At 49.9% G+C, this 21,453-nt stretch overlaps 11 protein-coding genes and 1 non-coding gene across 12 annotated transcripts; 7 read left to right on the top strand and 5 right to left on the bottom strand.

Moving 5' to 3' along the window:
- Positions 1-9: 9 nt before the first annotated feature.
- On the bottom strand, positions 10-1,696 carry PC9H_001051 (uncharacterized protein; the record flags this gene model as incomplete). The annotated part of the gene is made up of 7 exons (XM_036770703.1): positions 10-291; positions 360-437; positions 489-971; positions 1,043-1,120; positions 1,180-1,314; positions 1,378-1,467; positions 1,532-1,696. 7 exons carry the CDS (start codon positions 1,694-1,696, stop codon positions 10-12), a joined length of 1,311 nt encoding a protein of 436 aa, XP_036636548.1.
- A 189-nt stretch (positions 1,697-1,885) lies between these two features.
- Positions 1,886-3,269, top strand: PC9H_001052 (uncharacterized protein; the record flags this gene model as incomplete). Its single annotated transcript, XM_036770704.1, has 4 exons — positions 1,886-2,345; positions 2,393-2,938; positions 2,998-3,164; positions 3,216-3,269. 4 exons carry the CDS (start codon positions 1,886-1,888, stop codon positions 3,267-3,269), a joined length of 1,227 nt encoding a protein of 408 aa, XP_036636549.1.
- Positions 3,270-3,365: 96 nt separating this feature from the next.
- PC9H_001053 (uncharacterized protein) lies at positions 3,366-4,528 on the bottom strand (the record flags this gene model as incomplete). Its single annotated transcript, XM_036770705.1, has 2 exons — positions 3,366-4,398; positions 4,425-4,528. 2 exons carry the CDS (start codon positions 4,526-4,528, stop codon positions 3,366-3,368), a joined length of 1,137 nt encoding a protein of 378 aa, XP_036636550.1.
- A 208-nt stretch (positions 4,529-4,736) lies between these two features.
- MRPL9 (54S ribosomal protein L9, mitochondrial) lies at positions 4,737-5,915 on the bottom strand (the record flags this gene model as incomplete). Its single annotated transcript, XM_036770706.1, has 5 exons — positions 4,737-5,084; positions 5,137-5,248; positions 5,307-5,367; positions 5,423-5,609; positions 5,679-5,915. The coding sequence occupies 5 exons, from the start codon at positions 5,913-5,915 to the stop codon at positions 4,737-4,739; spliced, it is 945 nt and encodes a 314-aa protein (XP_036636551.1).
- A 143-nt stretch (positions 5,916-6,058) lies between these two features.
- PC9H_001055 (uncharacterized protein) lies at positions 6,059-9,317 on the top strand (the record flags this gene model as incomplete). Its single annotated transcript, XM_036770707.1, has 11 exons — positions 6,059-6,239; positions 6,280-6,392; positions 6,445-6,655; positions 6,713-6,829; positions 6,890-7,112; positions 7,175-7,219; positions 7,267-7,399; positions 7,448-7,667; positions 7,724-8,113; positions 8,184-8,316; positions 8,366-9,317. 11 exons carry the CDS (start codon positions 6,059-6,061, stop codon positions 9,315-9,317), a joined length of 2,718 nt encoding a protein of 905 aa, XP_036636552.1.
- A 118-nt stretch (positions 9,318-9,435) lies between these two features.
- On the top strand, positions 9,436-11,138 carry PC9H_001056 (uncharacterized protein; the record flags this gene model as incomplete). Its single annotated transcript, XM_036770708.1, has 10 exons — positions 9,436-9,440; positions 9,724-9,773; positions 9,825-9,886; positions 9,940-10,090; positions 10,134-10,280; positions 10,334-10,492; positions 10,546-10,700; positions 10,754-10,788; positions 10,844-10,926; positions 10,984-11,138. The coding sequence occupies 10 exons, from the start codon at positions 9,436-9,438 to the stop codon at positions 11,136-11,138; spliced, it is 1,002 nt and encodes a 333-aa protein (XP_036636553.1).
- Positions 11,139-11,255: 117 nt separating this feature from the next.
- PC9H_001057 lies at positions 11,256-11,328 on the top strand. The gene has a single exon. It is a non-coding gene; the product is annotated as a tRNA-Phe (tRNA).
- A 374-nt stretch (positions 11,329-11,702) lies between these two features.
- On the top strand, positions 11,703-12,404 carry PC9H_001058 (uncharacterized protein; the record flags this gene model as incomplete). The annotated part of the gene is made up of 2 exons (XM_036770709.1): positions 11,703-11,891; positions 11,946-12,404. The coding sequence occupies 2 exons, from the start codon at positions 11,703-11,705 to the stop codon at positions 12,402-12,404; spliced, it is 648 nt and encodes a 215-aa protein (XP_036636554.1).
- Positions 12,405-13,517: 1,113 nt separating this feature from the next.
- On the top strand, positions 13,518-14,402 carry PC9H_001059 (uncharacterized protein; the record flags this gene model as incomplete). Its single annotated transcript, XM_036770710.1, has 1 exon — positions 13,518-14,402. The coding sequence occupies one exon, from the start codon at positions 13,518-13,520 to the stop codon at positions 14,400-14,402; it is 885 nt and encodes a 294-aa protein (XP_036636555.1).
- Positions 14,403-14,787: 385 nt separating this feature from the next.
- Positions 14,788-17,005, bottom strand: PC9H_001060 (uncharacterized protein; the record flags this gene model as incomplete). The annotated part of the gene is made up of 22 exons (XM_036770711.1): positions 14,788-14,904; positions 14,958-15,011; positions 15,077-15,203; positions 15,250-15,274; positions 15,333-15,362; positions 15,420-15,447; positions 15,496-15,523; positions 15,577-15,636; positions 15,698-15,798; positions 15,855-15,897; positions 15,954-15,969; positions 16,025-16,036; positions 16,089-16,113; positions 16,168-16,202; positions 16,255-16,280; positions 16,334-16,359; positions 16,416-16,433; positions 16,481-16,490; positions 16,548-16,646; positions 16,716-16,729; positions 16,784-16,889; positions 16,938-17,005. The coding sequence occupies 22 exons, from the start codon at positions 17,003-17,005 to the stop codon at positions 14,788-14,790; spliced, it is 1,068 nt and encodes a 355-aa protein (XP_036636556.1).
- Positions 17,006-17,769: 764 nt separating this feature from the next.
- Positions 17,770-19,615, bottom strand: PC9H_001061 (uncharacterized protein; the record flags this gene model as incomplete). Its single annotated transcript, XM_036770712.1, has 7 exons — positions 17,770-17,941; positions 18,015-18,142; positions 18,198-18,218; positions 18,268-19,236; positions 19,288-19,340; positions 19,405-19,478; positions 19,542-19,615. 7 exons carry the CDS (start codon positions 19,613-19,615, stop codon positions 17,770-17,772), a joined length of 1,491 nt encoding a protein of 496 aa, XP_036636557.1.
- A 596-nt stretch (positions 19,616-20,211) lies between these two features.
- Positions 20,212-21,435, top strand: PC9H_001062 (uncharacterized protein; the record flags this gene model as incomplete). The annotated part of the gene is made up of 2 exons (XM_036770713.1): positions 20,212-21,005; positions 21,063-21,435. The coding sequence occupies 2 exons, from the start codon at positions 20,212-20,214 to the stop codon at positions 21,433-21,435; spliced, it is 1,167 nt and encodes a 388-aa protein (XP_036636558.1).
- Between the last annotated feature and the right edge of the window lie 18 nt (positions 21,436-21,453).

Below are 21,453 nucleotides of genomic sequence, written 5' to 3' on the forward strand. Positions count from 1 at the left end.
GTTCTTCGTTCAGTCGCGTTGGCGGAATGCCATCATCAAAGCGAAGCGGTGGAACTCGGTCAGTTTTATGTACCTGTCATCATTGAATAGCGCTGCTCGATCAGCCTCGCTCCACGAGTATCTAAGCATGTCGAATCGGTCGTCCGTGAAGATTGCCCACTCTGTGAATACTGGGAGTAGGGACTGCAGCCCCTTCGCGGTAAGAAATGCCCCCAGCGCCGGCGAAGATGGGGTGACTCGTGGTTGGAAATCGCAAGCATTGCATTTCATCGTGAATGATATGGTATCTGCCTATGTATTAGTAACAAGAAATGAGTGCGGTGCTCAAGCAGAAAGTGGGTATATTAAACGCCACTTACATCGGATGAAGAGCTGTACGATGGGTAACTAGCTGGAGGATGAGCGCCGAAAGTAGATGTTCGATTCTGGCTGTAACTCTATTGTTCTTAAATTAGTGACGACGGGGGAGAACCTATGTGCCCACTCACGAAAGAGGCGGAGGAGGCTGGGGGCCTTGATGGACGGCTTTCAATCAGCATTCCGTATTTCAGCGTATTTATATGCCTTGAAATCTCGATTCCATCAACAACATTGCAATATGCAGATGTTGTAAACATTCGTCGCCTATCATCTTCGGGCAGCTGTAGCAGGAGGGCTAGGGTGTAATCATCAATAATCCCTATCTTGGTCAGGGTATCCTCCGCATAGTCGAACGTTTGATATATGGTAGAGATGTATTTGGTGAAGAGCCCCTGGGATTTTGCTTGTTCGCTTAGCGGCGCAAGATGGGCGCACTTGATGCATTGCATTTTTCGTGGCCGGAAGCGAAGGAGGTCTTCGGCTGAGAAGGACTCCATGTCCACGACAGGTATCAAGCGGCTTGACGAAGGTCCACCGTGCACAGAACCAAAAGTGGACGGTGGGGGTTGGGTCGAGATGATTTTGGGTGTAGGGGTCATCAGGGAAGCCTCCTGAGCATCAACAGTAAGTCACCGAATCATCGTTTGGCATACGAACGGGACGCATTAATCGGGATACACACATTAGGAGTCAGGCATTCGAGTGCTTTTCGAGGAAGCGGCTTCCCAATGTAGTAAACATATCTCCACTTTTTCTTCGTCTATAGCACAAAAAGTAAAGTGTTTCATTCGCTGTAATCAGTTGTGACTAGGAGCATACCTGTATAACCTTCTGTGTTGCGTTCTCCTTCGTTATACTATGTTGATTGCGGCGATACACTACATACTTGGCCACAATGGCTCTGATAGGCCATGTGCCTTCGTAGTGGGACATCTTTGGAAACTCTTTAATGATCTTCCCATTAATTGGTTAGGTTAGTCCCAAATCAGCTCAAGCACTACATGTAATGGTATCTACCTTCTCCTTGAGCTGGCGCCATTCTGTATTGCTGAGTGTCGCTGCAGATCTCCCAGATGTCATAATCCTGATATTTTTAACAGTAAAATCCTAGAAAGACGTCATATATAATATATATAATCGCGAACATTCATAAGGATCATACGAAACTCACTCTCAATGCTTGAAACTCATCACTCGTGATCCCTTCCATTAGTTGATGTAAAGCAACGTATGACACGTGTCGTCTTTTGGTGTATTCATCTAGCCATGTGTTCCATTGAGGTGGGCGACGAATGGGTGCAGGAGGGCCTTCGATGGTTGGATCTGACATATCCATGGTCACAATCAGACAACTTGATAATCCGCGATCCTGAACAGTGATCGACGTGATCGCGCTCAATACTCCCGTGACTGGCTCAGGAGCTAGTCAGGGGCGTATTGACCGCGTCTTTGTCAAGCGCTGGAGTTCTTGAAAGAAGCCTATCACTGAGCTCATCTCCATGTCCATGATAAATATCTACTCTCAATGTCGGCATCGTCTTCTCCAGTGTTGTTCGGGTTCTATGTCAATTTGTATTTATGTGGACACGTGACATTACTCCAAATCACACAACGGAGGCAGGCAGAGCCTCCCTTACGAAACGCCTCTTCAACGGCTGTTCGCAATATGACATCCACAGACAATGCACTGGGAGAGCGAGTTCTCCCCCTGGAATCCGCTCCTCATCACCTCGCAAGTGATATTTACGTTATTGCTTTCTTTTTTACTGAGGCGAGGGCATTTCTTTCGCAGCATAGCCTCGTGCTCGAATACCTCAGCCACAAGTGCTACTCAAAGACAGCTCAGGCGTTCGCCCAAGATACCGCCGTTAAGCACATCGATGCTGATGGGGACGAAATCATGCACTCTGCACACACAAGTATCGAGGCCGACACCAAGGATGTGCGCTTGGAGCAGTCATTAAAGAGCATTCAAATGCGCGAAGGTATTACTCATCGCAGTGTCCAATATCCCTGCTTATATTCGGCACAGAGGTTCGCAACAAGATACTTTCAGGTCAGGTAGAAGAAGCAATACATCTCATCGAGCAACATTTCCCCTCTGTATTGGACACCAGCAACAGCACGGACACGTCGCTTTACCAAGCCAGAACAGTCTCTGGAAAAGTCGAGTATGTCGCCACCACATCCGTGAACCCAGCACACATTACTCTCAATCTTCGCATTCTTGCGTTTATTGAAGCTTGTCGCACTGTTCCCCTCGTGTATCCACCATCGCCATCTTCGACGTCAGACGCGGTTTTGCCTCCCCTCTCTTCCAATCCCCAGGATTATCTCTTCTCATCCACAGATGATGTCGACTCGCCCCATCAAGAAGCTCTGCTTAAGCGTGGCCAGAAGCTCTACGCGTACGCTCACATGCTTCCTAATCCTGATGACAGAGCAGAATACATGGAGGAACTTGGGCATGTCGGGAGTCTGCTGATCTACAAGGTGCCAGAGAGAAGCCCAGAGGCGAGATATCTTTCGCAAGAACGCCGAGAAGCCACTGCAGACCAAGTTAACGCTGCAATTCTCCGTGTGTACTCTACTTATAGTCCTATGTTTGGTTTACTCACACATATCCTTATCACACAGATAGTTGCGGTTCCCCGCCTGTCTCGCGCCTTGAGCTGTATACTAGATATACAATGGCTCTAACTGATAAGTTATATGAAAATCGGGTCAAGGTACCTTCATCTAGCCGACCCCCATGGCTACGCCTCATCCTGCCCGATGTCGAGGAATCAAAGGCCAAGCAAGAGGTATGTCGCTTTCCCATTGCTGAAGCGGACTCTCAAGTCGGCGTTTTCCAGACTACGGTAGTACCTTCTCTTGATCTCAAAACATTTCTTGACGTCAAAACATGACCCACTATCGTCATGTGTGTAGTATGCCTTTAGCCATTCTTTGTGTTATCCAATAGTTTCTCGGAGGGACTTGTACACTATAAAGCAGATGTATTGTTACCACATAGTTTCGACGTCGTCCCATCGTCCTTTGTTTACAGCCGCTAATATGCTTTCCGACCTCACGCAACCTCTTAAACCCAGTACCTTCAGATGCTGCCACTTCTTCCAATCAACACGTTCCAGCATCTGTATTCCTTCTGGATTATGAAACACACCCTCGCCCGACGATCTATACCCCAGCCACCCGTTGTAAGACAGATCAAGGACAACTATGAGAGGGCACAGCAGTGGCAGGCGATGTATAGGGAGAGGGGAAGGGAGATGAACCAGGGCGAGATGACTGAGTGTGGGCGGCAGTGTAAGCATAGTTGAGACGGAGAGGCGGGCAGAGATGATGGCGAGCATCTGAAGTGTTTCCTGGGAGGCATCATGAGATGGAGAGTCCCAAGCTGGTGCTTCATCAGGCTCGTCAACGTCCATGGAAGGTTTGCTGATGTCACGGAAGTGCGTTTCGTGCATCGTAGCCTGAGGGCCGACAACGACGAACTCACCGTTGACGCACCCGTTTGGCTCGAGTAGGGGATATAGCTGTGCGTCGGAAAGGGGGGAGTACACGGCGCTGTCTCTGATCATCTGGCAACGAAGATGCGAGGGGAGATATGATATGATTTCTTCAACAAATCCCGAAGTAGGAAGGCTTCGAAGAGCACGTAGGCATATCAAAGTTAACGGGGGGACTCCATCCTGGAGGGCACAGCCAGCAGAAGGCATTACGAGCGAAAGGGCATTGGACCGCCACTCTGGAGTATCGTGTTCATCTTTAGAGCTCGTCAGCACCCAGCTTCTCGGCGGAGTTGGCCCCGCCCATGTAGGCTTTGGAGGTTTCTTACGTGGTTCCTGGCGAGTGCTACTAGACTCGGCGATAGGCGTATCAGTCACGAAGAAAGTGGATAATGGAGGTGGTAGGATGAGAGTGTAATCCGTCGGGAGTGTTCCTGTTGTGGGACTACGATGCGAAGTTGCGTTGGTGGATGCAATGTTGGCTCGGGCCTTGTTGAGGTTCTGAGCGTGTCTATACTGTTCACCCCTTCAATTGACATCAATATAGCGCACTTGAAATGATCAAACGAGCATACGAGCCTTAGGGTGTGCAGCCTGTCGTTGACATTGGTTTGCGGTGTTTGACGGCCACCTGGCCGAGAAGTAGACGACCGCATGAATCAAGAGAGGAGCAAACTGGAAGTTCTAGCGTAGTGGTCCCCAAGATGTCTCAATCGTTGCAGCGTGTGCATCTTGAGTCAATGGTGTATGTGTAATGCATCTTGGTGAGCGGAGGTAAATCACGACGCTCCAATGAAACCATGTTCTCACACTCCCGAGCCAGATACAAATCAACGTCGAATAACTGATACTGTAAGTATCTATCTACTCTTGGGGGATAAATGGGCTACGTCTGTATGCTGGAGCCTCGATGATGGTAGGTAGCGACTTCGCCATTTCGACGGTGCCGGCAGGGAAGGGAAGGTCGTCTACGCCGGTAGGCAGGACTTTCTCATACAATCCTTTGGCTTGATTATGGCTGGCCAATGCTACCACTTTCTTCTTAGCATCCCGCACGAGGACATGAGCGTTGTCTGCCCCAGGGACGGCCCCTCGCACGAAGATTAGGTTGAGGTTCGTGTCGATACGCAGCACAGGGAGGTTTTGTGTCGTTATCCGGCCACCACCCATACGACCGGCCATTTTCTTACCAGGCCAGACGCGTCCAGGATCCTATTGAAAGTAACGTCAAGGGAGGATTGCCTCTAGAGATGGGTGTACCGACCTGGTGAGCACCTGTGGACCCAGAAGAACGATGTGAGATGGAAACACCATGACTAGCTCGCAATCCCTTGAAGCCCCAACGTTTCATCCCACCCTGGAAACCCTTCCCGAGACTAGAAAGACCAAAATACTGAGACCAAAGAATACCATGCACTAGGCCGAGTCACATACGAGTTGGCTACGACATCAACGAATTGACCGGGTACAAAGTGGACAGCAGATAGAGTGGTGCCTATATCCACATTCACGTTCATCCAATGTAACTGTATAGCTATGAAGGTACTCACCGACTGGAACATGAGCATCAGGCGTCACAGGGAACTCTTTCACTATTTGCTTTGGGGGGACCCCGGCCTTCCGGAAATGACCTAGCATCTGGTTCGTAGTCGTCTTGTGGGGCTTGTCGGTGGCAGCAACTTGGACGGCGTGGTATTCGGTGTGATTCCGTCGCACAGTTCGCACATTTGCGGTCACCTGGCAGTTTTCGAGCTAGGACATCAAACGGCTAAGTAAATAGACAAGTATATAAGCGCACACGCGTACCTGTAGCACAGTTACAGGCTCTCGTACTCCTTGATCGTTCCACAGCGCTGCCATACCGCGTTTTCGGGCGATGAGGCCAGTTCGGATTGAGTTAGGTGTCCATTTGGCAGCGGGTTCGGAAGCGGTGGAAGATGAGGATTCTGTCGCAGCAGACGCGTTTTTTACTGCTGAGCTGTGTATGCGCTTCAAGCAATGAAGCTGCGGCGGGCGTTGGGGCAGGGACCAAACCCTCAACATGTTGTAAAAGACTTGGGGGAGTTGCGGGAAAGTGACTATGGGCGCTTATAATTTCGGGATGCTCTTCAGGCAGTTGGACCGGACTTCGAAAATAATCTTGTCATTGACCTCGATCTCGACTGCTATATCTTCATTCAAATGGGATGGATAACTGGCCCACCGATAACAGAACTACAAGAGTCGTCTCGGGTCGCGCAGGAAAGAGCAAGGCCCCGCCGCCTCGAGATTATCCTTACATAGAAGGCGGCGCGACCAATGCCGTTACATTAATTGAGCACCAGGGCAAGTTCAAGTGGGATTCGCTTGTAGCATCCAAACCTAACGGTGCGCTCAGTATAATGGACCAAAAAATTAAATCATTGAGGAAACGCAGGGCCCATCGTACGCGCACAGGACACACAAATCATCTTCCCCGCCACACGTCCCCCTGCTATCCAAATACCTCCTACTACTATCAAGGAGAGGGCAGAACAGGGCGTAAGCTATATATATGCCTGTCGAGGCATCCATTACTTATTCTCATTGCCAGGCGCATTTTCTACGTACATATCTTCCCGATGTAGAGATTACAAGCGAAGTGATTCGAGAAGAAGTCACTAAAGACGCAGTACATCTACGAGGATACGCGGAATTAGATCCATACAAGATGGACATACTTGCCTCGTTTTCTCAGCCTTCAGGCTCCCATCATGTACCTGCTTTCCTGGCCTTTCCTATGGGAGAACTGAATACTAACCTGAGTATGCATTATTTTGTCGCCTGTGTGCTGTTGCACTCTATAACTGACGCGCATGTAGATATCTCACCCTTCATAATTTCCGAAGACAGTAATTTAGTCTTTACTCCCACCGCAAGCCCCATTCGATCATTTGATACGCCTATCCAGCAGATTGCTGCGTCTACGAGTAATCTTGGTGAGTCCCCTGTAGTAGACTGAGGGTGACGCTCAGATCTCCTTGTAGGTTCTTTTCTAGCTGTTCGCACATATGGATCAACGACCTTGTTCCACGTAATCCCCAACAACGCTACCCACTCTTCCTCTGTCATGTCATTGGAGGAACTGGCATCCATTCCTACATCATCAACAGCTCGCCGTTCAGTCACAGATATTAATTTACACCCTTCCTCGGGCGATGTATGTATAGTCAACGATCTCGGTGCTATCTTCAGATGGAGTCTCTTGGAGAATCGAAGGATGTGAGTAACCCAATCGTCATTGCCCTTTCCAACAAAGTATCCAGATATTATTGTTCTTCTAGTGACGGAACCCAGCAATTCAACGATCGGTCGAGACTGGAGAATTTGTAAGTACATGCTTTTCGTTTAGGAACTTATACTGAAGATGTTACAGTGCAGATACGTCGGTTAATCCGCCACAGGCGACTCGGTCACCAACTGAGTTGTTCTGGAGGCTCTCAAGGGGTATCGACTCTAATGCCTTATACCGAGCTTCGTCCAAAACAGTTGATGCTGTAGACTTGCGTGTAAGCTTGTCAATTAGGATTTAGACTTGTAGTTGACCTCATTAGCAGTCTTCCTTTAATCCAGCACAATGCTTCAATCTTGATCAGAAGGATGAATTGATCACGTCGATAGAAGCCGTTTCTTCCGACAACATCATTCGACTTGTCACTACCAAAGAGCTTGTATGGCTTGACACCCGGTTTCCGGGAAGACGACCGCTGCTGGCGTATAAACATGGTCGGCAGTACGACCGAACCCTCTCTACGCAAACTGTAGCTATGCAAGGACGTAAGTATTTCATTCGGTTTGACCTTTTGAATTCACGGCCCCAACCATAACTGTAGAACCCTATACCTTTCTCTTATCCCAGAATACCTCTTTAGTGACTGTCTACGACGTAGGTCGCTCAAAAGACCAGCGTATACAGGTGAATCGCCGCCCATATTGCTTGGCTTCGGACGGTACTCATGGCGTGCCGTATTCCGGCCAACTATTTCTCAACCATCCATATCAAGACAGTGGGAAGGGAACTAGTCTGTTTCGGCTGTCTCATAGCGGTGCCCTGTATCGTGTCGATGTAAATCTGGACGTTCAAGATGGCGATCATGACTCGGAGATGTCCTCACCCAAGGTGCGATGGAGGGACGATGTCGCTGCACTCGACGTCCAATCCCGTTTACTCCGTTCTGACCCTGGTCCATTGGGCGCCCACGACAAGAGTGTGGTGAATTTGCGTGAAACGTACAAAGGTGATTTTTATCCTAAATTGCGAACGCGTTATAAATGAACTTGGACACCTTCAAGTTATGTTTCAAGATCATTTTGCTGCCGAAGCGGCTGACGTACAAAAGACACGGACGGGTGTCGCCGATATCGTTGAAAGGATGCCCTCATTTTGGCAGGAGTCAGCTGAGCCTGTGGAACATATGTTGACGGTGTAAGTGGCTTTTGTGCGCTATTCCAAGTCTTGATACTTACAGTAACAGTTACGATATCGCTTTCCGCACTGGCGACGAACCTGCTCAAAGCTCTCGTGCTGACTTTTTCACCCAAAGTCCTATCACATCCTCAAGCGGGTATCGAGCTCTATCCCAAGATCTTTTGCCAACTACTTCTATAGCAAGAGACGCTAAGTGGCACTATAGCCTTGCCAACACTTTCAGAGCTCTGAGCATCGAGGCTGAGACCGACGTCTCGTTATTAGATGGCCAGTTTCATCGATATGACCTCAAACATCATCCTGAAAGGACCTATGCTGCGATTCAAAAGGAGCAGGAAGCCCGGCAGAAACTCATCGTCGATCTGAGACTCGGTTCAGATGTATTCTCTGCCCAACCATTTGCCCCAAAGCCGATGTCGACCACCCCGTTCGAAACAATGTCTCGCGCGACACAAGCGTTGACGCTGGGTGGGGAACCACCCCCTGTCGAATATGGCTACCTTAAACCTTTTCTCGGTGAAAAGGGTGAAGAGAGTCCTGAAGAAGATCACACCCCTCTTGGTGTGCGACTTTTGCTCAAGGAATGGGACGTCGGTGCCAATCCCCACGAATATATCTACCACGATCCTTACGACGATTCATCTCCTCAGTTGACTCTGCTACGGAGTATCGAGGAACCCTCGAGCAAACCAACCGAAGCGTCTAAACTGCCTTCGCAATCACAGCGACCACCAACAGTCATTCCCGCGAAATCCCTTATTCCGACGATAAAAAAGCAGCCCGAACTTAGTATGCGTACCAGAATGACTTTCGGGAGCTTCTCGCAGGCCCCTGCATTTCAGGCTACAAGTACAAGTCAGCCTGCTGGGCCGGAGGAGAGTCAGTACACTCAAGAAGAAGTAATGGCCAGTACCCAGGTTGAGCCAGGTCCGTATGGTGGACGGCCTTCGACTGCGAAGAAGAAGCAAGCGAAGAAGCAGCGTATGGGAGGATTTTGAATGCCTCGGTGTCATTAATTTGTACCCTATATCATATTAGCACCTATTCTAGTCTCGCTCCTACTTGTGGGGTAGTATTTCGTGGATAACATCCATTTTTGTGCACACAGAGCAAATCATGAGGTGAGGACCCTGAGGTGCAATCACCCCCGTGACCAAGTCACTTTTGCAGGTGTCGCCTTCGCCCATATCGGAAATAGCTGCGTTCCTCATTTCTCTCCATCATCGCATCTTCCCAGTCGTTCACTTTGCTCGCTTTGGATTTGTTCTCTGCCTGATCCGCACAGTCGTGCAAACGCACGAAGCTGGACCACCTGGCCAGTGATCGTGCCCTATGGATGGACATAGGCGAGTCGGCCCTATATAAATATATTCATTGGGTATTCACATAGGGCTGCATTACAAGGTCGTCCAACTCCTTGTATGATCCTCAGGCCTTCAATGATGCCCTACGCCGTATGAGCTTTGTACATACTCCATTGACGCGGTTCTGACGCGGCGGGACAGGCAACAAGGCAGTCGTATGCGCACTCTCGGCCAGTTACATTTCGACCTTTGCTGGTTACCCTGTAAGTCTGCTGGTGGTGACATTGCATCCTATTGCTGATGTTCTTCTCGTCAGCTGGACTCCCTCAAGTCCAGGCTGCAGACCATTAAAACTCCCATTACGGTCCCAAAACTTGCCGCGATCGTCTACCGGGAAGAGGGTATCAAGGGGTTCTATAGAGGTCTATGGATACCATTGATCACGATTTCGTTTGTTCGTACGTCTTGTTGGAGCTTTGGAGGCCAAGCGCGTGATTTATGTCTAGCTAGGTGCCGCTTCCTTCACCATCTACACTCGAACGAAGGAACTTGCCAGCCGCCATGATTTCTTGAACCGTAGTAGCGCTCTAGATGCCGCACTTGTTGGGGGAATGGCTGGTGCCATGGCTGGGTCACTCATTTCGTTTGGAAGTGCCCGTGAGTCTTGATCCTGCTCTACGTGCCTGGGCCTACTATAATAACCCCAACAGCGTTCGAGTTGGTCAAAGTTCGCCGGCAGCTGGAGTATAGTATCGCCCAGGCGCGGGGTTTACACATTGAAAAGCCTCCTGGGACTCTAGATGCCGTCAGAGAGATTTTCCGGGTCAATGGCATCAAGGGCTTGTACACAGGCTTTCGACTACACTTTAGTGGGTGATAAACATTTCGTCTATGGACGCTACTGATATCATTCCCATGCTAGTTCGTGACACGTCTGGTACAGCTCTATATTTTATGGAGTATGACGGAATGCGACACTTGCTGGGGAGAGATAGGTCTGGCGAGCAAGGTGCTACCCCGCCGTGGCTTCCAATACACTCGTCTCTCGTGCCCTTCGTTTGCGGTTCTTTCGCCGGCGTGAGTCGTTCCCCGTTCATCCACGTTAATAGCGACTTACTCGCATCGGCCAGGTGACATCATGGGCCCTGATATATCCCTTGGATGTGTAGGTCCTTCGAACATGTCGTTAGGCTAAACTAATCTAGCGAATACGCGCACAGTGTAAAAACGAAGGTCCAACAACGAGCCCTGGCAGGCGAAAGGTATCGCGGACCATTTGAAACCCTCTCCAGGCTCATCAAAGGTTGGTGGTAAACTTAGCTCAACCCCTCTTTACTCATCCCTCATTCCGTGTATGCAGGTCCTGATCCTAATAACCCGAAACCATTGTTGGCGGGTGTGACTCGTATCTATCGCGGTCTTGGAGTGAGCGCGCTCCGTAGCATCACTACGCATGGCCTCTTGTGGACATTCTTCGACCTTGTCTCGAACTATATTGATGCATTGCCCCAGTAATAATCTTATAGAATCAATGTATATCATTCCCGCCAAGTGTAACGAGCATAATCTAATATTTGTTTCTTGTGCCTCTGACTCTTGGCGAGTACGTAGGAGATAAGCTACACTTTATCGGGCGTCTTAGCTCAGCTGGGAGAGCAACAGACTGAAGATCTGGAGGTCCCGTGTTCAATCCACGGAGATGCCATCTTTTTGAAGATCTTGCCTTGAACAAGGCTACCCTTGTTTGTTCAATGTTGAGATCTTGAGAAATCGCCGAAACTTGACGCCGCTCACGTTCTTCATCTGCAATGGTCTGTTTTTGGTCGCATCGGAACAGGCTACTTTACTGATTCCCTTGTCTTTTAGATACCAAATAATCGCAGTGGTGCTTCGGCCGCGGAGGGCTGACATGGCGACCTAAGTAAGGCTCAGCCAGCCCATTGTCAGCCTCGATTTCCAGACGGGCGTGGTTAGCCTCATATAGGCCGCTAGAATCCATCCATCGCATTCCAGCCTCTCTCCTTCCTCCTACTATCTCAGTATCATCACCAACTATCGTCTTTCGCTTTCTCAATCAAGATGCCTGCTGTGCTATCTACCACCGCCTCGCCCGGCCTCGTTATGTTCCTTCGCATTATGGCCGCGGTATTCGCCCTCTTCGTTGTCTGCTTTGTGGCCTTGATTATTGGATGGAGTCTGTATCGCAAGCACGCCTCTCGTCGTACACGTCCGGTTGGTGAAGATGGATCGAATCCCGTTCCTCCTGAGGTAGGAACATCTTGACAAACATCTTCGTGCTGCGTGTCTCAACACTCTTCGTAGGCTGACAACGGAGAATCTGTCATTGGGTTCCCTGATCTGGCTCCAAAGAGCCCAACCTTGCCCGCTGTAAGGTCGGTGGATGATTCGGAGAAGCTATCTGCGACCTTTACTGTCACCGACTCCTTTCAAATGGGAAATAATAAGCCATCGGTCGATAAAACACCATCAAAGCCGTTTATTCCTTACCGTGCCCCTCTCCAGGCATCTCGCTCGCCTAACCTGAAGCACGCTCGCAATGGGAATGACCCGCAGCTACAATCGATCCCCCCTATCAAGATATCAATCTGGGCTCGTTATATTCCTCGCAACCCATCACCTCTCGGACCTTATGATCGTCGCGGACGTGTCTTTACGCGTGGCCCGGCACCTACTCGTTCGAGGTCGTGCAAAGAAAATACGCCTAAGCAACACCCTATGATGAAGTCTCGCGTTTTCGCTCTTCGATATGCCCCAGCATAATTGGTCCCTAGTCCCTTTGTGGACCTAATCACATTCATTTCAAGTTTACCCCGCCTTGCCTGTCACTCGTTTACTCTCTGGAGCTCTTTGGATGAATCAACGCATCCAGCCATTCGTTTAATCTCTCCCACTTTACGACACTCTTTGGTCGACTCATTGTGTTTCCGAAAAAGAACCTAAATTAGCAAAAAGAATAGAAAAATAATCATTTAAGCCTTACGTTCTATCTGTTTTCTATCTATCCACCCGCTCGAAATTTACTTCATTCTAAATCCGCGTAATGATTCAAGTGTTCAACGTTCAAGCTTCAAGCCTCGACATGATTATGTTAAAATCCATGTTGTTTCAGGAGGTCAACTGTGGGCGCTTCATTTACCACTTTGAACGTTGCAAGCATCCACGACCCTGACTCATCCTTTTTGTTAAGTCAAGACACAAACCTCGGCATGGCATCCAAATGGCGGCAATAGGCCTGCGATGCCACTCGTTACTCTGCAACCACCTGCACAGCCCGCTTTGGCACGTTAATGAGGGCTGGTAATCGAATGCTCTACCGCATGGCCTGCAAGGCCTGGCGGCTCCTCGTGCCCATCAGGTTGTTATCAGCTCCGCTTGACCCTCCCCTCTCCACGAGCTAAGACTACTTTGTGACGCTCTAATTCACTTTGATTCTGACCGTGAAATTTCTCTGCTCAATTGTTCCTTAGGAAAATAAGTAGTAAGAGCTCTCCGGGTCCTGTAACCAACCCGTAAGAAGAGACGTTCCGCCATGCGTCGTGGACCCCTCGTGTGTTTGCTGGTCAATGCTCGTCCTGTTTGGGCCACAGCCGATACCCTGTTCTGCCGCCATGTTTCTATCTTTGGGAACTTTTCCGCTGATGTCTTGTGTTGTTATACCCAATATGTCTAACTTTCTTTGATCATTAGGTGCCCGGCCAATGAACTTTGCAACGAGCCACTTTAGCCACTTTCAATGCGTCGTGGCCACGGTGGCTGGTTTGCCTGTGTATAAATGTGAGGGGACTTGGGCCCTCAATCCTCAGTCACCTCAAACATCCACCATTTGAGCTAACTACCCAATCGACCTCAACAACCCTCTACTCCAACAACAATATGTCTGGAAACCCTTCTGGAAACCCTTCTGTCCCCCCGACCCTCCGTCTCTGTCCTCCCACCCCTCCCAACTACTCTAGAGCTCCCTCACCGACTGCTTCAGTCAGAGCCATGTACGCCCGGTCTCGTCCCACCTCTGAGGACTTCTCTACCGACGGACAATCTTCCGATCCCATGGACGGGTTCAACAGTATCGAAGCTGCTTTGGCGACTCTCGCAACTCTTGCAAAGACCCCTCCCTCTGTGCCACTTGTCTCCTTCGAGGCCCTCCAGGAGCAATACACGGAGAAGAAGGACACTCCTCGCACCCAAGCTAGTGCCCCACCCCTCGTTACTCGCGACCCCAAGCGCAACCCCAAGTCCCGGGTCGTACGTGTTGCCGAGTCGGCGAAAATTGAAAGGCCCCAGAAGCCTGTGACGACACTTCCGAACCCCTCGGTCGTTTCCTTGAAACATTTCCGCTCCCGGAGCTGGTCTGTTAAGCGATTCAGCAGCTTGCTAAACCGAAAGGGGAATGAAGGTCAAGCTACCGAGGGTACTGACGCCAACACTCCGCAGGAGAAGACCAACGGTCGCAAATTGAGCATCTCCAAGAAGCTGAATTTCAAGCCCCTTCGCCGCGTACTCAATCCGAGAGGCATCGAGAACGTCGCTTCGTACACTGGGGGAGGCAGGCTCCGGCGCGCTCGCTCTCTTGGAGGACTCTCTGGGCTGCGCAACAATAACCACAGCTTGATCCAAGGGCTAGAAGCAGATGGGATTGACGAGGCTACCGCAGATGCTATCCGTTACGTAGCCATGATGCACGAACGCTTCACTTTCGAAGAACCAGATGACTTCGAAATCCCTACTGAAACCAAGTCAGTCTTCGACCTTACGCAATGAAGAACAAATAATCCGACTGCGCACCAATGTATATCACAATTCCTCCAATCCCGTCTCATTTCAACATTGTCTCTGTACTTCATTTTTGAATTGCTTGTACCACAATCACTTCCTTCATCCCGGACGAGCCCACATTATGCCTTATGCTTTATGCCTCTTTATGCCCCATGCCCCATGCCTACACCAAATAGTTTATGCCTTTTCCATTATTCGGGCCGTCCACATTTCTTCCTTTCGTTTACCTCTTCGACTTACAAACGCGCTACGTCACATTGTATTAGTATTAAATTTGAACGACACATTCATGAGTTGAACATCCGTTCTTGAGGTATACGATGATATAACGGCTATAATGTAAGGCGAAAGTGGTCAATGTAGCCTCGGTTTATGCTGATTCTGCGTCACGATTGCGGTCACGATCAACCTTAGAGTCGACTTTTGCCGGTATCATCTCGTCCTCCTCGATAGTACATTCGACAGTTTGCTGAACATTGATGTGAACCTGCGGTAGTAGGGCCGTCAGCGACATGGGGATACGCGAAAGAGCTCCAATACCATCGGTGAAGCCGATCTTCTCTTAGTTCCACTATTATCTGCAACTTGAAGGGTCTAAGGCCAACGTGGAAGGTGATCAGTTCTCCGACATAAGTATAAGCGGGCAACGAGATGGGTACCTGAGCAACTCTAGAAAAAATGTTCCCTCGTGGCTGGCTGGTAAAGTCTTCCGTGAGAACGACGGGTATGGCATGGCTGTTAGAATCTGTGCGGCCAGTACCCCTCAGGCGCTTTCGGGTGTTGAGACTATGGCAAGGTGAGTGAGCGGCAAGCGAGAGGCGTATATACATACGTAGCAAGTAACGAGTTGGCATAGACTAGATTCGAGGTGCTGTGTATCAGAAGGCTGCACGGCCAAGACTTGAAAAGACTTACATTTGCTGATGATGAAATGGAGACCCATGACTAGAAGATAGTTGCGTGAGGGGCGATTACTCAAGTGCAGATGTTGTGAATACGAACAAATTAGATTGTGCGGCATTATCAACCACTACAAGATCATCAATGACGGAGGTGAAAGAGTGCACGAAACACTCACGCAGATCATCGACACAATTGTAGCAGCACTGTCAAAGAAGTCAGAATAAGCCACCGATGAGAACATCAGGAAGAAGCGCACGTCGTCAGAGCACCATTCTCGAACGCATACAGGATGAGTACGTCGATAACTAGATTCAAACTAGAAAGTGACTCGACGATGAGCAATAGCCATACACAACGACGACAGAACATCCCATCACCTTGAAGACGGGTTTCGACTATTTGACAGATAGTAGCAAAGCGACCCTGTTATGAGGATGTCGAGGATAGACGAAAGGGCTAGTCCGAGGGTGAAAGACCACTGATGTCGAACTTGAATTCAGCAATATGCCTCAAAGTGGAGGAAACGTCACATACGTGGAAGCGATGCGTAAATATGTCTAGACTATCGAGTTTGATTCTGGAACAGATCATGCGATGAGTGACCCCTCAACACTTCATCAAGAGAATACTGACAATTGGTATGTCGTCACTGCCCAAGCGTAAATGCATGAGGAATCGATCAACAATGATATAGGACGACGTACGACACGCGAAGCCTGCACTCGAAACTACATTAGCACAACATTGGGTCGGATCGAAAAGACTCACATAAGCGGGAAAAGGCAAGTGCAGCCTTGCGTATCCATCAGCATCAAACAAATATACTGATAATTCGGCATGGGCTTACAAGCGGGACGGCAATGATCCACTTTCCTACGCTTACTTCATGACGATGTCGTGAGAGACGATACAATACTCAGCGGGGACCGCTTACGTTTAAATATGCGGTGGACGAAGAAGCTGAATCGAGGAAAAGGTCAGATCATCGTAAGATGATATACGGGCATCCATACCAATGGACGAGGAATGTCAATATTGCCTGAAGCAGCTAAATCATTCACCGTCTCACATATGGTACTGGCAGTCTTATCTCACCGTAAAAGCAATCGTCATCTAGATGGTGTTGAGCACGTTAACTCGAATCAAGTTTGGACACTTACCGCCAGGCTCCTGTTTAGCGTAATCAAGGTCATTATCTCAGGAGAGTGCAAGGCTGACGATGCTCACCAGGGCACGGAATCAACCATCGAAGTATCGCCGTAGTGGAGGACGAGATAATGCCATAGGGACAGCGAGACAAAAAGTGTATGGCAGAAATCGAGTAGCCTATAGTGCGATGGGGAAGTATTAATTAACCAGTCCTCGGTGCTACAAGGAGGTAGATGCCAGACACACCAGACGAAGGCGACCTGGGTGGAGCATTAAGCGGAGACAAAGATCCAGTAGAGGATTCAGGGACTTACCAATAGTCTTACGCGCATCGCATCACCACGATATGACTTGTAGTAATTATAGCTCTGCACGGTGATGACTCCGGTAAATCTGAATAACCCACAAAGTATCAACGACCTATTAATGGGCTGATGACGATGACGAATATCTTAATGAAAAACATACGCGGTCGCGACTAACCCTCCGGCCAGCAGTGCGCCTACGGTTTTCGGGATGTCGACCTGGGCAGCCATGAACATTCCTAACAAACGAGAGTGGGTGAAGAAAGAGAGGAAGGAACTGAAGCACGCCGCCCGCAAGACTTTGAATGAATACATATAATTATAAGCGAGGCTCTCAAGGGTCGACGGAGCGTAATCGAGTCGTGATCGAACGTATAATCTCGAGGGTGTCGGGGCAAAAGTGTGTAGATCCAATAGGTTAGTTCTAGGAAGAAGACAACTTTGCAGATTCCTGCCAGCCCTGCGTGGGCGTAAGACATGCGGAAGCGCTCATTTTGAAGAATGAAGTACGCCGACCTGCTTCATGCAAATGACGTTTATATTGTACTTACCACTCAGTTTGTATTTATTCGTTTGCCACTGTGGCATTTGAAGAATCTGAATGGCGGGGCAGTCCAATACGATCGACCTCGACGACCGTGGCTAATTGAATCAAAATTGAATTCTCACTTCAAACGTAACGAGATTCGAACAGGATCTACATTTCGTAAGTCGCGTATTAGTGTTCGGCCCACCAAATCAACTCAATGGAAGACATTACTTAGCGACCTGCCGCCGGTGATTTTTGGCCCCCGGCAGAAGATATGACAGCAAAGAGACAGCGATTAAAGTCTTCATCCAGAACTTGCATAGGTCATGATATATGTGGCCCATGAACAGGCCTGGAGTTCGTTCGTTCGTAACAATTAGTTCACATATGATCAGGTGTCTATCACAACATGATGTGCAATTGCAGAGCGCGAGGTCCATATGTGCGAGCCAGCTCAGACTAGATTCTAGGGATTGTGCGTCGTGGTGGCCAACGAGTCCCCGGTAAGCAACCCAGCCTCTTCCTCCGAAAGTCGATTGCTGCGCGACCTGTGATGTCGGGGTTTTGGCCGGTAGATGAATGATTGTGAGACGATGGTGACGTCGAAGAGCAGCGTGCCACCGCTGCCTAGTAAGTACCTAGGGAAATTGAAAGTATGAGATGGTCGGGTGGATGAAGAGAGGGGAGGGGAAGGAAGGGGAAGGGACGTACGGAAGGCTCTCCTTGAGGAAGTCGGTAGATATTGGAGGTGGTTGTTGGACTTTTGGGGAGGTCATTATAGACAGTACGTAGAAGCAATTACCCAGGAAAGCAAAGACGAATAAGTACATCGAAAGACCCTATATAGCCAAGTGTTAGTTCCGAGCGCGGTGTTAATACAATTGAAGAACGTACCTCTACAGATTTTCTAACAAACTGAGCAAGGGCTTAGATGGGTCAGATGAAACATAGATAAAGGACGCACATTCTTCCAGATTTGCGGCAGTCGGGAGGTCAGATATAGCGTTGTACACAGCCATGCGAAGATGCGGCCTAAGATGCGTTCAGATGATAGTTTGTGGTCGGAATCTGGTGGGGGAGTATGAGGGGGTTCTTCTTGTGGAGATATGCCATGATTATTGGTATCGATAATGATGGGCGCTGGTGGGGCGTGGTATATGGTGTCGTCGGGAAATGGTGTGGATGAAGTGAATGGTATCGGGATTCCTCCTGTCGAAACTAATCGACCGACATCTGTTGTACCTGGCGAAGCACTGTTGTAGTTGTTTGCATAGGATCCTATGCCGAAGAGAGTCCATACGCTGAGAAATATGAGGCTGGCACCTCGTTTACTCGCTCGTGAGGCTTTTCTAACGGTTGGCGTTTCTACTTCTTCGCCCATATCCATGTCCACACTGCGTTGCGTTGATCGTCCCCGGTCGCGATCGTGCAAGTCAGTCGTGGGGTTGGGAAGGACGGTGCTCCGCGTCCGAGAGCGTCCTAAACTCGCACCCCGTTCAGCACTCCATGTAACCCGGCCCTTGTGTCTATCCCCTCCCTCGGAATAAAAGCTGAGTGCCATGGGATTGACCTCATCGTCATCATCGCCGTCCAGGTGCGGATCTTGAGATTCAGCCATGCGGGTGCTGGAACCCTCGTGCACTACCTCAGAACCTTGTTCCCTTTGCGAGCGGCCGTGGCGAGAGCGTCTAGGATGCGTGGATTCCTCGTGCTGGGCTGCAAGCGCTGCCGCGTGGGCGACGTTGGCGGCGACCGCCGAAAGTGTCCGATACCGAGGGGCTGCACGGTCAACGGAACGCTGGCTTAAAGTGGATGTCGCTCGAGGTCGAGTTCGAATGGCCGTGGCCATGGCCAATGACGCCTTTCGGTAGTAATAGAAGTATTGGACTACTAATGTCAAGTCCACAAATACAAAGTAGGTTGCGAGATATGTCTGGGTGACGCCATGAGTCGCGTGACAAGCAGAAAGGCATCATAAACGTACTTGGAAGGGAAGCTGGTGCGTTAGCAGGCACCCGATGAGATTCGACAGATCCCCTGTAAGCATCCAGTCAGCGTTCAAGATTACACGCGACCTGAAATTTCGTAGAACGTGTCGCACCGAGGAACCAGTTTCCAAGAAATGGAAGAGCAAGGCCTTCACAAGACTGGCGTCGTATGTTCTCCAGAACTTGGCTGGAAATCGATTCGGGGTCAATGGGAAGCTCTATACGGAACTGGTAGTGCGATGATGCTCACGGAAATTGAGCGCCCAGCCAGCAACCTATGGACACATAACCGGCCATGTCGCTCAGCGTCGATAGTCCTGCCATCGCGTTCGTCGTCGTCGGTAGTGGTGATGTGGTGGTGGTTGGGTGACAAGCTGGGATCCGGGATGAAACTCTAGTTGAGACAGAGACCAGAATGGACCCTTATCAGTGTGGTCACAAGCACTTCGGCACGGCTTTCTAATTCCATCCTTGGCAGCGCCTATGAATGCCGGAAAGAGTTATACAACGCAACTCCGGGAGTCCCACACGTCTTCGAAGCCGTCCGATCCATCCAGCTCACAACAAATACTCTGCTTATCGCGCCCTCTTCATTGGCTAATTGATACTGACTTCACAGATTCAGAGGATCATCCTTTCCAATTACGTGAATAATAGCATCAGGTCTCCCATCTGCTCTTGATATCACGTTATGGAAAAGTTTTGGGTGCGCTTGCAGTACCCAGAAGTATAACTATATTTCGGGCACGAACTGCCATAAAGCGAGTTGGGGGGTATAGTGCACACGTCCATCATGCACGCACCCGCACTCGGGAATTGTATTTAGGCCCCTATGACGTCCAATCCAAACAAACTGCATCAGCCCAACAAACGACAATGTTCTCATCACACCCCGATATATTGCTTAGGTTCCCCTCATCATGCCAGTAGGCCAGAAGCGAGCGGCAGGCGGAAACGCTGGGCCCTCTACATCCCAATCATCCCATGCCGCCAAAAAGACGCGTTTCGTTGAGCCACTCGACGATCCCGTAAACTTTGCGGAGGAAGTTGATTCCGCGCTCGAGAATCCCTCGGCGCGTCGCAAGGGACGGGTCAAACAAGAAGGATATGATTCAGACTCCAGTGACGACGGCGAAGGAGTCGTGTTCAGCAGGAAGAAGGACGGGCAGGATGCAGACGAGGACGAGGATATGTTCGCGATCGGCGAGAAGGAGGAGAAGGAGCAGCCGAGCGCGAAGAAGAAGAAAGAGGAGTATATGAAGCTGGGGGACATCGAGGGGCAGGTGTTTGCAGATAACTCTGGGAGCGACTCGGAGGAGTCTGACGAGCCTGAAGATGAAGACGATGCAGAGCGGAGGAAGAAAGAGGGTATGGGATACGAACTTTCGTCGTTTAACATGAAAGAGGAGATGGAAGAGGGGAAGTTCACTGAGGATGGGATGTATGTGCGCTCGTTTGACCCACATGGAGTGCACGATCGGTGGATGGAAGGGCTGGACGAGAGGGAAATCAAGCTGGCGAGGAGACGGAAACGGAAGCAGGAGAAATTGCAGAAGGAGAGGATCCAGGCGGAGGAGCAGGAGCTTGAGCAGAGTGGGGGTAAAGGTGCACTGGAGAGGGAACTCGTCGGTATGCTGAAAAAGGGTGAAAGTGTCCTCGAAGCCTTGCAGCGGCTAGGAGCACAGTCGCGAAAGGCAAAGGGACCAACTAAGAGGTAAATATCTCCCCCAGAATGTTTGAATATCACCCTTGACTAACAACGCGTTTCTAGCTCGAAAACCGTTTCCTCGCTCGACAAACCCAAGAGCGTATCCGACATCGATCACATAACACATCTCGCATCCAACATCATGTCCCTCGGCGACACCGACATCTACTCCAAAACCTACGAGGAGCTCGTGCGCGACATCCGGCGCTCTGGCGCCGTCGATCAAGCATGGGTCCCCCCGTCCGCTGACGTCCAGTACGAGTACAAGTGGGACATGCCGGAGGTGGTTGGCCAGGAAGCCGCCAGCTTTGGGCCGTACTCGGAGGAGGAGATGAAGGCGTGGTATAAGGCCGCGTATTTTGGGCCGACGGGGGATAAGGTGAAAGTGAGATCTGTTGGAGGCGAGTGGGGCGACTGGGACGATGTTATTTCATGAAATGTAAGAATATCTTGA

The sequence above is a fragment of the Pleurotus ostreatus genome (genome assembly GCF_014466165.1).
Source record: "Pleurotus ostreatus strain PC9 chromosome Unknown scaffold_1, whole genome shotgun sequence".
Classification (NCBI taxonomy): Eukaryota; Fungi; Basidiomycota; class Agaricomycetes; order Agaricales; family Pleurotaceae; genus Pleurotus; species Pleurotus ostreatus.